The sequence below is a fragment of the Rosa chinensis genome, chromosome 6 (genome assembly GCF_002994745.2).
Source record: "Rosa chinensis cultivar Old Blush chromosome 6, RchiOBHm-V2, whole genome shotgun sequence".
NCBI lineage: Eukaryota > Viridiplantae > Streptophyta > Magnoliopsida > Rosales > Rosaceae > Rosa > Rosa chinensis.
Window position 1 is genome coordinate 14999462 of NC_037093.1, and position 13120 is coordinate 15012581.

General features: G+C 42.2%; 1 protein-coding gene across 1 annotated transcript; it reads left to right on the plus strand.

Annotated features, from left to right (window-relative positions):
• Positions 1-7632: 7632 nt before the first annotated feature.
• On the plus strand, positions 7633-12735 carry LOC112170885. Its single transcript, XM_024308166.1, has 4 exons — positions 7633-10557; positions 10654-10938; positions 11035-12256; positions 12476-12735. The coding sequence occupies exons 1-4, from the start codon at positions 7633-7635 to the stop codon at positions 12733-12735; spliced, it is 4692 nt and encodes a 1563-aa protein (XP_024163934.1).
• The last annotated feature ends 385 nt before the right edge of the window (positions 12736-13120 follow it).

Sequence of the window (13120 nt, forward strand, 5' to 3'; positions counted from 1 at the left end):
ATATGGCGATGTTTACGTTCCACAACCCCATTTTGTTGAGGCGTGTAAACACAAGAATGTTGGAAAACGACACCATTATCTTGAAAAAAAGAACAAAGTGAGAGAAATTCGCCACCATTGTCACTTCGAAAAGTTTTAATGCGAGATTCAAATTGAGTGAAAGCGTAGCTAAAGAAGCGTTTTAAGAGATGTTGTGCTTCATCTTTGTGTCGCATCAAAAAAATCCAAATGAAACGTGTATAATCATCAACAATAGTAAGAAAATAATGGGCACTAGAAAGAGAAGGATGTCGATATCGACCCCAAATATCACAATGAATAATCTCAAAAGGTCTTGTAGAAGAAATAGTACTAGGATTGAATGGTAAACGACTCTGCTTAGCCAAGGGACATATGTGGCAAGCTTTATTAGACTAAATGGAAAAATTCAAAAAATTCTTAACAATGAAACTTAAACAAGAGGAAGAGACATGGCCTAAGCGATTATGCCAGAGGTCGGTGGATGAGGTGGTAAGATTGTAGGCTGGGCGATGTGTGGATGAGGAAGGGTTGGTTGTTAACTTCTCCGACGCTAGTGCCACTAGGTAGTACAGCCCACCACGTTGTTTACCCAAACCAATCGTCCTCTTCGTAGCCAGATCCTGCAAAATACACCAATAAGGGGAAAACGTCACTGAACAATTCAGACCTCTTGTCAGACGACTAACAGACATTAAATCAACTTTGAATGTAGGCACAGATAAGACTTCATGTAGATAATAGATGGTATTCAGAGGCAAAGATCCTTTCGCAACAATATTCACTTGTTCTCTACTAGGTAGTAATACGGGCGGTAACGAGCAATTTGTATTTTTATGCAATAATTGAGATGATGAAGTAATATGATCAGTCGCCCCGCTATCAATGATCCAATTGCGGGAAGCGACTTTAGACAAACTTGGTTTTGTTACCGCATTTGCTTTGGAGGGAGAGCCTTCATTTTGTTTATTGAGAAGAGACAATAATTGTTTGAGTTGGGCTTCTGATAATGAGACTGCAGGTCTTCCTTCATCATTGTTTAACACCTCAGATACTTGATTAGCTGAAGGAGTTCCTCTAAAATTGTTCGTATTTGGGCCAGAATTCTGTTTTGCTTTAGGATGGCCTGGTGGAAAGCCAATCAGCTTATAGCAATTTTGGGCCCAATGGCCCATATCTCCACAATAGGTACATTCAGGTCTACCTCTACCTGATCCGCGACGCCTATCAGAGTCAAAACAACGTCTTTCGTTCGATGGGGAAGAGTGATCTGGGAAGGAGCGATTGGATCGCTCGAACTTTCCTCCTCTAGCCGAACCGGAATTGTGCTTGTTACCGTTCCTTACTGCCATATGGCTGCGCTAGAGCCTGATTCCACTGAGGTCTGCGAAACGCTGAGAAGTCACTGTTTTTCTTCTTGAGAGACAGCGGAATATGCTTGACGAACACTTGGAAGAGGATTCATCAGAAGAATTTGTCCTCGAGTTGCACCGTAAGTCTCATTCAAACCCATTAAGAATTGCATCAATTTCTGTTGATCTGTAATCTGGAGTTCACATCCAAAACCAATTCAATTGACAATGGATGGAGTGGCCAAAACCCTTATAAACCCACTAGCAAGGTCCCATTTTTCCCATGTGGGATGACATATATTCTCAACACTCCCCCGCATGTGTGGCAAATTTTCAAGCCATACACGTGGACAACTTTGGGTGACGTGGAGCCCGTGTGGCCATTAGGCATGCACACGTGGGTAACCCGCTCTGATACCATGAAAAGAATGAAAGAAAAAAATAGTTTGTTGGAATGAATTCTTCTATTCAGCTGTGTGAAATATATACAGTAATTACATTAAAGAGTCTCCATAAAGCAAGGAGACAAATAAGGAAAACTATCCTAGATGATTGATGCTGAATGATACAGAATGAATGCAAAAAGATATGACAACGATTCTAATAGATTTTGCTAAACTTTCTAACATGATTATTATACGGGTTTGGATTGAAAATTTGATCCGTTGATCCTGTAATGTTATGGATTCGTTACTCTGTTATATTCCGATCAAACACAAATTTAGGTTGATCCGATTGGTTAATGATCTGATTTTTTTTAATTATGTAATATATATATATATATATGTTGTAAATATTATTATCTATATGGTTGTCCACGTAAATACTCATTAGTTATGTACTTTGATGTAAACTCTACCTCTATATAAAGGAGGCTAATGAGACTGAATGATATACTTCTATTTTCCTCCCAACTATTCTCTCTTCATCTTCTTCCTACTTTATAACACGTTATCAGCACGCTCTGCTATTATTTAAAAAAAAAAACTCTATGATGATCCACGAGTTTATGGTGCAACGTTGTTGCTATTAACTATAACTTATTATCTATGAGTTTATTTATGATCTATGTCATTTATGCATATCAGTTTTTATAAAGATAATTCGGCATCATATGTATATAGCCGATACTCAATGCCACGAGCACTGTTCCTTATATATGCTATGCGTTTGCTTTGACTATATTCCATTTTTGAGATATAGGAATCACACCTCACTTTGCCCTTAATCAATCTTATAATCATAAGGGTGCCATTGATTCCTGCTTCATATACTTATATACATATGTTTATTTCTTATATAAATATTGTGGTTATAGTCGTATAAATATGTGATATTATCTCTAGCACAAGGACATTTTTTTTCTTCTGTTTTGTTTTCAAGTCTGATACGTCTCCCATAAACATTATCATATTTATTCTTTTTCCATATGATTTGAGATTTAATAATGTTGCTAGAAAATCTGAAAGAGACGTTGAATGGGTTATCATGATCCTTCTCCTCTTTCTGTTGGTAATCGGTTGTACGGACCGGAGTTATATTCAATTGATGATACAGACTCAATGGAGTATAACAACAGCAGCCGAAGATATGCATCGATTTGGGCAATAAATTAGTTACAGATCTGATTTCTGCCGATGGCTAGGGATCTATAATTCTACAGAAGGAAGCTAGCTAATCAAGCGAAACAGATTTGTTCTTTCTCTATCACATATATATATTTTATATATATATATATATATATATTTCATTACTACAGCATATCAATTATTTAATTCATATATGCTTTGTTACTGATTTTTTAACATATGCAAGGTTAAGTCGTACACAACAGAGTTATTAACCAAATTGGTTGATAGAACACACAGTTGATAACTGTTGCAGACTTCGGTGAGGAAATAAATTTGTTTGGTTCTTTATCAAAACAATTGATTATTCCAGAAATAGTGGACTAGTTTTCCTTTGGTCTACAATCCCGGTACGGGTGAGCTTAACTTATCAAGGTATATTTTTATTTTAACCTCTGTATTTATTGCTTGATTAGACCATCTTATTTTGTAATAAAAATAATCGAGACCTGAAGTCTCTTGATTCAATTACAGAGGGCCTGAAGTTCCTCGAGAGTTACACAATCAAAATTGTGACATGAAAATTTTTCAAAGCTTAACGAGGGCCAGAAGTTCCTCAGAATTATACAATGATCAAAATCGCATGTTGCTTGATCCCTGATCATATGGGAACCTGAAGTTCCTCTAGGGTTATGAAATTTTCTCAGAGCTTATACAATTACGAGGGCCAGAAGATCTTCAGAGAGATACAATGAGAAATTATGACATGGAGTTCCTCACAACTTATGCAATTAATGAGGGCCAGAAGATCCTCGACGTAATATATGAACTCACATATTTTTGATCCCCAATAATTATAAGAGGCCGGAAGTTTCTCAAATTTTTTTTTTTGGTATTGGGGTTCCCTCCTCTGTACGATAATGTGAATTTGAAGTTAATCTTGAACACTTGGCCAAAGCTAGAGGCTACGTTCTCCACAAGATAAAATTATGTTCTTGTGTGATTAGAGGAGCGAAGAAAGATTATCATTTAGTGAAGTTAACCAGACCAGAAGTTCTGTGTATTTCTTCATTAATGGAACCAGAAGTTTCCACAATTAACTTTATTGCATAATTTATCTATTTATTTTCCCTGCAATTTTCCTATTTTCATTACAGTACTTATCTTTTAAATTATTTTTTTGTTACTCATACAGACCAGCAGTGCTATACCTCGAACATATGAATTTTGAGTGTAATATTTTTGAACCAGAAGTTCAAAATTTCATAATAGAACCTGAAGTTCTAACAGTAAAACGCAAACACGAAGCTTTGAGTATAAAAAATAAATTAGTTAAAAGTGAACTTGAAGATTCACTTTAGTCACCTTGAGCCTGAAGTTTCGAGCGCCAAATTTATTTGAACCCGAAGTTCAAATTACAAAATCGTTGAACTTGCAGTTCATAGAAAAAAAATTTGAACCTGAAGCTTCGATTACACATATAATTCATTCATAGTTTATTTGACTTTATGTCAACTCGAACTAGAAGTTTCGAGTAAATTTTCATATGTCGATTGATACATTCTTCTTTTATGCCTGCTTAAAGCATTCCACCTTAGAACTTGAAGTTCTAATTGTGCAGACTCGAGCCATAAGTCTTGAGTGAATATATAGACAATTTATCATAAAGTTTTAATCTGGGTCAACCTCAAACTTGAAGCTTTGAGGGGATTATTTTGACACCAATTTAAAAGTAAGCAGATATTTAACCGTTGGTTTATGACGAATGAGTATGAGTATACCCCAAATTTGTGATCGTGAATTTTTGTAATTAAAAGAGATCAGAACCTGTAGTGAGACCTGCAGTTCCTTGATCCTTAATTACATGAGGACCTGAAGTTCCTTAATGATCATATTCACTACATGACCATATAAAATCTCTCATTTATAAGTTATAGTCATGATAGATGCTACTACAAGATGGTCACATGTAAATACCATATTTGAACATGCGGTTCTAATTAGTAAAACTCGAACCAGAAGTTACGAGTAAATATATGATGGAAACTTAATGTTTCCCGATTATAACAGGACTAGAAGTTCCTCAACTTGGTATTACATGAAAATGGGCGTACAGTCTCTCTTTTTATAATTACATGTGAACCTGAAGTTCACTCCACTCTTAGAACCTGAAGCTTCTAATTGTGTAGACTCGAACCTGAAGTTTCGAGTGGATCAAGAATGAAAAAGTTCTAGTATGTGTCACACTCGAACCTAAAGTTTCGAGTTAGTTGTTTTTCAACATGAGATTGTACAAAAACCTGAAGTTCTAAATCCTGACACATCCCATTTATGAAAACGTTGTGTCAACAACATAATGCGATCGCGTTCATGGTTTTTAAAGCTCTGGTAATAACAATAATCTCAGGTCTTGTAGATCTGATTGATCGATGACTTCAGAAGAGTTCATCTAGTGGAGTATAGTTGCATTATGCACCTCCAAAAGAGACATATGTTGGAAGAGCTTACCAATCACGTTCTCATACAAAATTCGACATTAATTATTGGCCAGATTGGAAAGAGGCAATTCCAATGAATTTGACACGTGATGAAATATTTGGACCTTTAACCCTACATGGTACAAAAGGGTATTTATCAAAAGTGAAGATAAATCACTATGACACAATGTCTATTTATAGAGACATGAGATTATGAATATCTTTCCCTATACGAATGACAATTTTCTATAAGTACAGTGTTACATATAGCTGTTATATTGACGAGAGATTTATGGCACGTCGTCATCGTATATTATGAAGATCTTAAAGACACATTGCTAAAAGCAAAATCTCAAAAGTAAAGTGTCATTATAAGCGTATTGCTTATCAAATCCTCAAGGGATTTAAATACATGAATGATTCAAATGCAAGTCCATGAAAGGTTGAAAGAGCCTGAAGCTCACTGATGGAATCAAAGAGTCTAAAGCTAACTCATATGTACTCATTTCGTTCTAGTCAACGAGATCTAAATTGCCTTAATGAGTACTATGACGAGACTACTATCGAATTCGAATTTTTATTATAATGTTGCAACATATTCTAACTTTCACAAAGTTATGAATTACTTAGAGCTCTTGAAGACCTTATATGAGACATATCAATACGCAAAGATATTGATATGTATGGCTAGGTATGCCATGATGATTTTTCAATGTTTTAAACTATACAAAGTTAAATGTGTCAATTTCTTTATATTGTTTGGCTATTACTTTGTGTATGGTTTTAAGCATATGAGATTGTTTTCTAACCTTATCATATGAGGTAAGGCTTATTGAAAATCGTCTAGTTTTGTTAGTATTGCTTAAACTTTGCAGGTATGAAAATTTGTGATGAGCCCCCATATGCAAAGCACACATGGTCTCACTTTAGTGATAGACACATCAAACCACTATACATGGTACATGTAGCTTATTGCATACATAAATGAGGCTTGCAACAATCAGGGGGAGCATCCAGAAGCATGCTACCTAGGACATATGCGCGTTGTGCTCTTTTTGTCCTTCGACCAGGGTTATTTTTGTCCCATTGGGTTTTTGTTACCTGGCAAGGTTTTTAACGAGTCAATAATAAGCGCGTCCAATATCATCATTCATTAGTGGACATCCAAGGGGGAGTGTTGTAAATATTATTATCTATATGGCTGTCCACGTAAATACTCATTAGTTATGTACTTTGATGTAAACTCTACCTCTATATAAAGGAGGCTAATGAGACTGAATGATATACTTCTATTTTCCTCCCAACTATTCTCTCTTCATCTTCTTCCTACTTTATAACAATATATATATATATATATATATATATATATATTTTGTAAACATAATAATTTGCTTACTTTAGTGTATTGTTCAACATTCAGTGACACTCTTCAATATTTTTTTTAATGTTTATTGAATTTTTATGTAGTATCACTTTCATGATAAAAAAAAATTATTATTTAAAATTTTAGAATATTCATTATAATCTACTAGTGGACTGTGTATTCATTAACTAGATATGGATTTGGATTGAATTATTGATGATTCGCTAAGTTATCAGATTGGGCCAAGTTGGATTTTCTTGTTAATAAACAGATTTAGATTTAAGTTGATATGCACCCAACGTAGTCCATTTACAGATTACATAGAACCGGGAGTTTTATTTAACTTGGTGTACATACTGGGAAGTCTCAACTAGGTTTAGCACTAGCCTCTGAGCCCCCTCGGTACTCCCAGGTACTACGCCATGGGCCGGGTTCACGACCCACCATGGCGGGCCTCACATGGGATGCCACCCTGGGCACCCAGGGCCCGGGGCAAGGCCACCACAGCCCATCTATTTACGCAACAAGAGAGCTGATATGACATCAGAAGAACAACCTGTGTCCCACATCGAGGATAGGGGAGACTCCCTTCCCACGCTTAAGTATAAAGACATTAGCACAACCACCTTTCACTGGTAATAACTCCTATATACACAAATTGATCTCTACATCTATTAGCTTCTCACTCAGACATCAGAGAGGTATAAATCATCCGATACGGTTTATCCCTCTGACGTTGTGTTCTTGATACAGGATTCAGGAGTTGATCGGTGCCCCAGACAGTATAGCATTCTGTGTGAGGTACCCGGAGAAAGCCACCAGAAACATTGGCGCGCCAGATAGGGGCTCATATCATGGATGAGCCAGAAGCGGCAGGAGAGGGTAGAAGTGTCGCCCGGGCACTGATATTCACTCCGGGAACCTCTTCAGCAGAAGCGCCGAGTGTTCAAGGGTCAACGCATGGTCTCGGATGCTTGGACCCCATAGTCCCGGAAGAAGTGACTCCGGTATCGGAGATGGATTCTATGCGAGCTGAGATCGCAGCCTTCAGGGAACAATCCCAGATCGATCGGGAACAAAGGAGTGCCGATAGGGAAACAAACCGCCTTGCACAACAGAAAATGCAGGATTTGGAAGATGAAAACACAGCGCTGGCCCGAGCATTGGATAGGAGGCACCAGCACAACGAGGCACTCACCCAGGCCCTGGCTAGAGCATCCTCGCTAGCAACAGGTGTGAACACTACACCAACAACAGGAGGCCCCAGCACCGCCCCAGCACCTTCTGTGGAGGACGGCCATCGGATAATCCAGGTACCGGTAGACTTATTCCCGGAAAGCTTGAGGCATCTACCACCACCACCATTACCGCAGCCAGTTCACAATATCCCACCGGTAACCGACGCAAACACGGCTTTACTCGTACAAATGAGCAACTCCTTACATGCCTTGCAGGCAAGGGTACAGGCCACAGAAAATAGGGACACCTGGAGAGCTATGAACAGTTACGAGGACCGCCCGGGGCCTTTCACCCAACAGGTTAGAGGAGCCATTCGAGCGAATACATCGAAACCATTGAAGATTGACTATACGGGAGTTGGAGACCCCTACCAGCATCTCCAGGCTTTCCAATCACAAACAAACGCCAAGGGATATACGGATGAAGTGTGTTGTATTATGTTCCAGGAAACCTTGTCAGGGGAGGCTTTGAGTTGGTTCTACGAACTGCCGGTCGGTTCTGTAGGGAATTTTAAGGAGCTGGCTGACAAATTTGTCGCTCGATTCATCTTATGCACCGATGGGATACACACACCAAAGGGCTTGTTAAAAGTCCAGCAGGGGGAAGATGAAACTTTGAAGTCATTTGTAAATCGATGGCAGGCGGCTACCGCTAAGTGCCGGGACCTTAATAAGGAACTGGCTGAGCTGGCTTTCAGGAGGGGCTTAAGGCGCGGAGAATTTCTCTACGGGATCAACCATAATCCTCCAGCTAGCTACGACGAGCTGATGGCCACTGCCATCAGACACGCCCAGGCCAAGTTTGAGACTTACGGGGACAACCCCAGACCGGAGCTAAGATTCTCCTCACCGACCTCGGTTGTCAGGGATGAAACACGAAAGAGGGAGTGGGTCCATAGCCATGATAGGTCACCCTATACCTCGAACAAAAGAGGCAAAGAGTCCTCGTCCAGGTCAAACAGTTACGGGACCACCCACCCTCACCGGGAGCCGAAGACACAGCAGGCCCCACGGACACCACCACCACCCCGGTATGAGGTGTTCACAATCCTCAACACTTCATACGAGACTATTTGGAACGAAAACAAAGATGAGATACCGGGACCACCCCCAAGGAAATTCCCGAAGAGTAAACTTACCCAGCAGGATACCGGAAAGTTCTGCACTTATCATGAAGATGCCGGACATAATACCAATCTCTGCGTTGCTTTAAAAAATACAATCGAGTCCCTCATCCAGAGGGGCAAGCTTCAACGATACCTACCTGCTAAGGAGATAGGAGCTGTAGACGTGTATGGCCAGATCTTCACGATCCACGGTGGGGGCCCGAAAGAGTTGCCCCCCCAGGGGAGGAAACGAAATTCTAGTTTCGGCCGTCCGGAAGTTTTCAACTTCCACAAGGCTATGCAGCAAGACGGTGGCACCGGATGGACATCGGTGACATTCCTGCAGGAGGAGGAGGCCGACCTAAGGATGCCCCATGATGATCCCTTCCTAATCACGCTCCAAATGGACCATTATATAATGTCCCGGGTGCTCGTGGACACCAGGGCCTCAGTTAGCGTATTATTTCGCAATGCATACAAAGCTTTGAACAGAGAAAGGTCCAAGTTGTCACAGGATAACGAGCCCCTAATTAGTTTTTCAGGAGATATCGTCCAACCACTCGGATCAGATTACCTATCGATCACGATAGGCGAAAGTCCGAATTGTTCAACCATCAAAACAGAGTTCATTGTCGTGGACTGTGTCTCGTCCTACAATGCTATCCTAGGCCGGCCGACACTCTGGCGTCTGAAAACCTTCATAGCAGGTCACATGTTGATGATGAAAGTACCAACCCCGGCCGGCACTGCTATGATCTGGGGTGATCAGGCAGCCGCGAGGAAGTGCTATTCTCTAACTGTATCACGCGGTAAGGGAAAGTCTGAAATGTTGCACGTAGCTACTAACCCTCTGTTGGACAGGTACGAGGATCCCAGAGCAGATACCGACTCCGTCGAAGAACGGCCCGGTGCCGTAGAAGACATTGAAGAAGTGGTCCTATCAGAGCAGTTCCCGGACAGGACTGTTAGGATTGGTACAAGGCTGTCTCCGATTGTCAGGGAAGGATTGATCTCGTTTCTTCGATCTAACACATTTGCATTCGCCTGGTCTTATGAGGACATGCCCGGTATACCGCCAGAGATAGCCACGCACAATCTTAGTATTGTTCCTTATTCAACACCGGTAAGACAAAAACGAAGGGCCTTCACACACGAGAAGTACCGGGCTATCCAGGTTGAGGTAAAGAAGCTGATCGCCATCAACTTTATCAGGGAAGTAACATACCCCCGGTGGTTAGCCAACGTGGTAATGGTACCAAAGAAATCCCCGGGATCATGGCGCATGTGTGTGGACTACACAAGCCTCAATCGGGCATGCCCTAAGGATAGCTTCCCGCTCCCGCGAATTGATCAATTAATCGACTCCATTGCTGGGTACCGGTTACTCAGTTTCATGGATGCGTTTAGTGGGTACAACCAAATTCGAATGAACCCGGCAGACGAGGAGCACACTGCTTTTACCACAGACAAAGGTCTCTATTGCTACCAGGTCATGCCTTTCGGGTTAAAGAATGCAGGTGCCACTTATCAGCGACTTGTCAACTCCATGTTTGCGGAGGTTATCGATACTATCATGGAGGTCTACGTGGACGACATGCTGGTGAAGAGTCTAACTCCGGAGGATCATGTAGCCAACTTGTCAATCGTCTTCACCATCATATTGCGCAATGGGATGCGGTTTAACCCACAGAAGTGCATCTTCGGGGTCGAGGTAGGAAAGTTTCTCGGGTACATCATTAGCCACATGGGAATTGAGGCCAATCCAGAGAAGGTGCAGGCTATATTAGACATGGTGTCCCCAACCTACAGGAACGAGGTCCAATCTCTAGTAGGCAAGGTGGCCGCCCTGTCAAGATTCATCTCCAGGCTGACGGACAAGTGTACTCCTTTCTTCAAATTGCTAAAAACCCAGCACGTCGAAATGATAGCCTGGACAGCGGAGCACGAGGCTGCTTTCCTTGGCTTGAAGTCATACTTGTCAGAGGTACCTCTACTCTACAAAACTGTTCCTGGAGAGATGCTTTACGTATATCTGGCGGCATCGTCAACGGCTGTGAGCTCAGTCCTGATTAGGAAGGACTCCGATTGTGAATACCCAGTGTACTACGCTGGAAAAGGTTACACTGGGGCAGAATCCAGGTACCCGGACATTGAAAGAGTGGCACTGGCTCTCCTGGTATCAGCCCGGAAGCTCAGACATTACTTCCAAGCACACTCGATCACCGTTTTCACTAATCACCCATTGAGGCAGGTTTTACAAAAACCAGAGGTATCGGGCAGGTTAATTAAATGGGCCATCGAGCTGGGGGAGTTTGATATCAAGTACCAGCCCCGGACAGCCATCAAAGGCCAGGCAGCGGCAGATTTTATTTCAGAATCAATCCCCTCCTATAACCCAAACCGGGAATCATCGGAACCACTAGCCGCAGATCCACCTCCGCCAAGCACTTGGCGATTATACGTTGATGGAGCATCCAACAGGAAAACCAGCGGAGCCGGCATCCAGCTAATTAGCCCGGACGAGCAAGTCTACGAGTATGCCCTCAAGTTTGCCTTCAAAGCATCCAACAATGCCGCAGAGTACGAGACACTTATAGTGGGTCTGCAGATCGCCCGGGAGCTAGGGGTGCAACACCTTAGTATCTTCAGTGATTCTCAGTTAGTCGTAAACCAGGTCAGCGGTAACTTCGAGGCAAAGGAGCCCCACATGTCCTCCTACCAGGCCTTGGCCCGGGCATTAGTTCAGAGGTTTACCTCCTACATTTTTACTCAAATACCGAGGGAAGAAAAAGACAAGGCAGACGCCCTTGCAAAGCTCGCATCAACTTCTCCAAACCCTACCTATGGGGCCACCAAGGTCGAAATACTCGCAGGACCTAGCACTTCTAAGACGGTGTCAGAAATATTTGCCATGGATCACACAGCTTCATGGATGGATCCAATTTTGAGATACATGGTCGACGGCCTAACACCGGATGATAAGGTCGAGGCCAGAAGACTACAGCTAAGGTCAGCTCGATACACGATCATGAATGGCAAACTGTACAGAAGGGGGCATTGCTTTCCCAACCTGAAGTGTGTAACGCCGGAGGAAGGTCACAAAATAATGAAGGACATTCACGCTGGTGTATGTGGTAACCATGCCGGAGCCCGATCTCTTGCACACAAGACCCTAAGGGCAGGATATTTCTGGCCAACCATGTCGGCCCTGGCCCAAACAATATCCAGTTCTTGCCACAAATGCCAAATGTATGCAAATATCCCAAGGGCACCGCCCATCGCCCTTTCCATCCTCCTGGCACCATGGCCGTTCTGTCAGTGGGGTTTGGACCTGATTGGTAAACTTCCCACAGCAATGGGACAGTTCAAATACGCCATTGTTGCCGTGGACTACCAAACAAAGTGGGTTGAGGCAGAACCTCTCGTCGCCATCACCACGGAAAAGGTCAAAAGCTTGCTATGGAAGAACATTTACTGCAGGTTTGGAGTCCCGGATACCATAGTCACGGACAATGGTACCCAGTTTGGCAATGATGAGTTGAGGGCTTACACACAGAACCTAGGCACTAGGATCCTCTATGCATCCCCGGCACACCCCCAGACCAACGGTTAGGTCGAAGCTGTCAACAAGATAATCAAGAAAATACTGAAAAAGAAGCTTGACGAAGCCAAGGGTCTTTGGGCTGCTAAACTCCCGGAGGTGTTATGGGCTATCAGGACCACGGCAACGGAAGCTACCGGAGAGACCCCTTTCTGCATGGCTTTTGGATCAGAAGTAGTACTCCCTATTGAAACACAAATCCAGAGTCCCCGGATCGAATACTTCGATGCGGGTACCAACTCACAGGGCCTACACCTCGATGCTGATTTACTCAAGGAACGAAGAGATGTGGCACACATGCATAACTTGGAAAACAAGCGGAGGATAGCTCGTTACTACGATGCCAAGGTACAGTCCCGGACATTAAAATTGGGGGACTGGGTCATGAAGCAAGTCT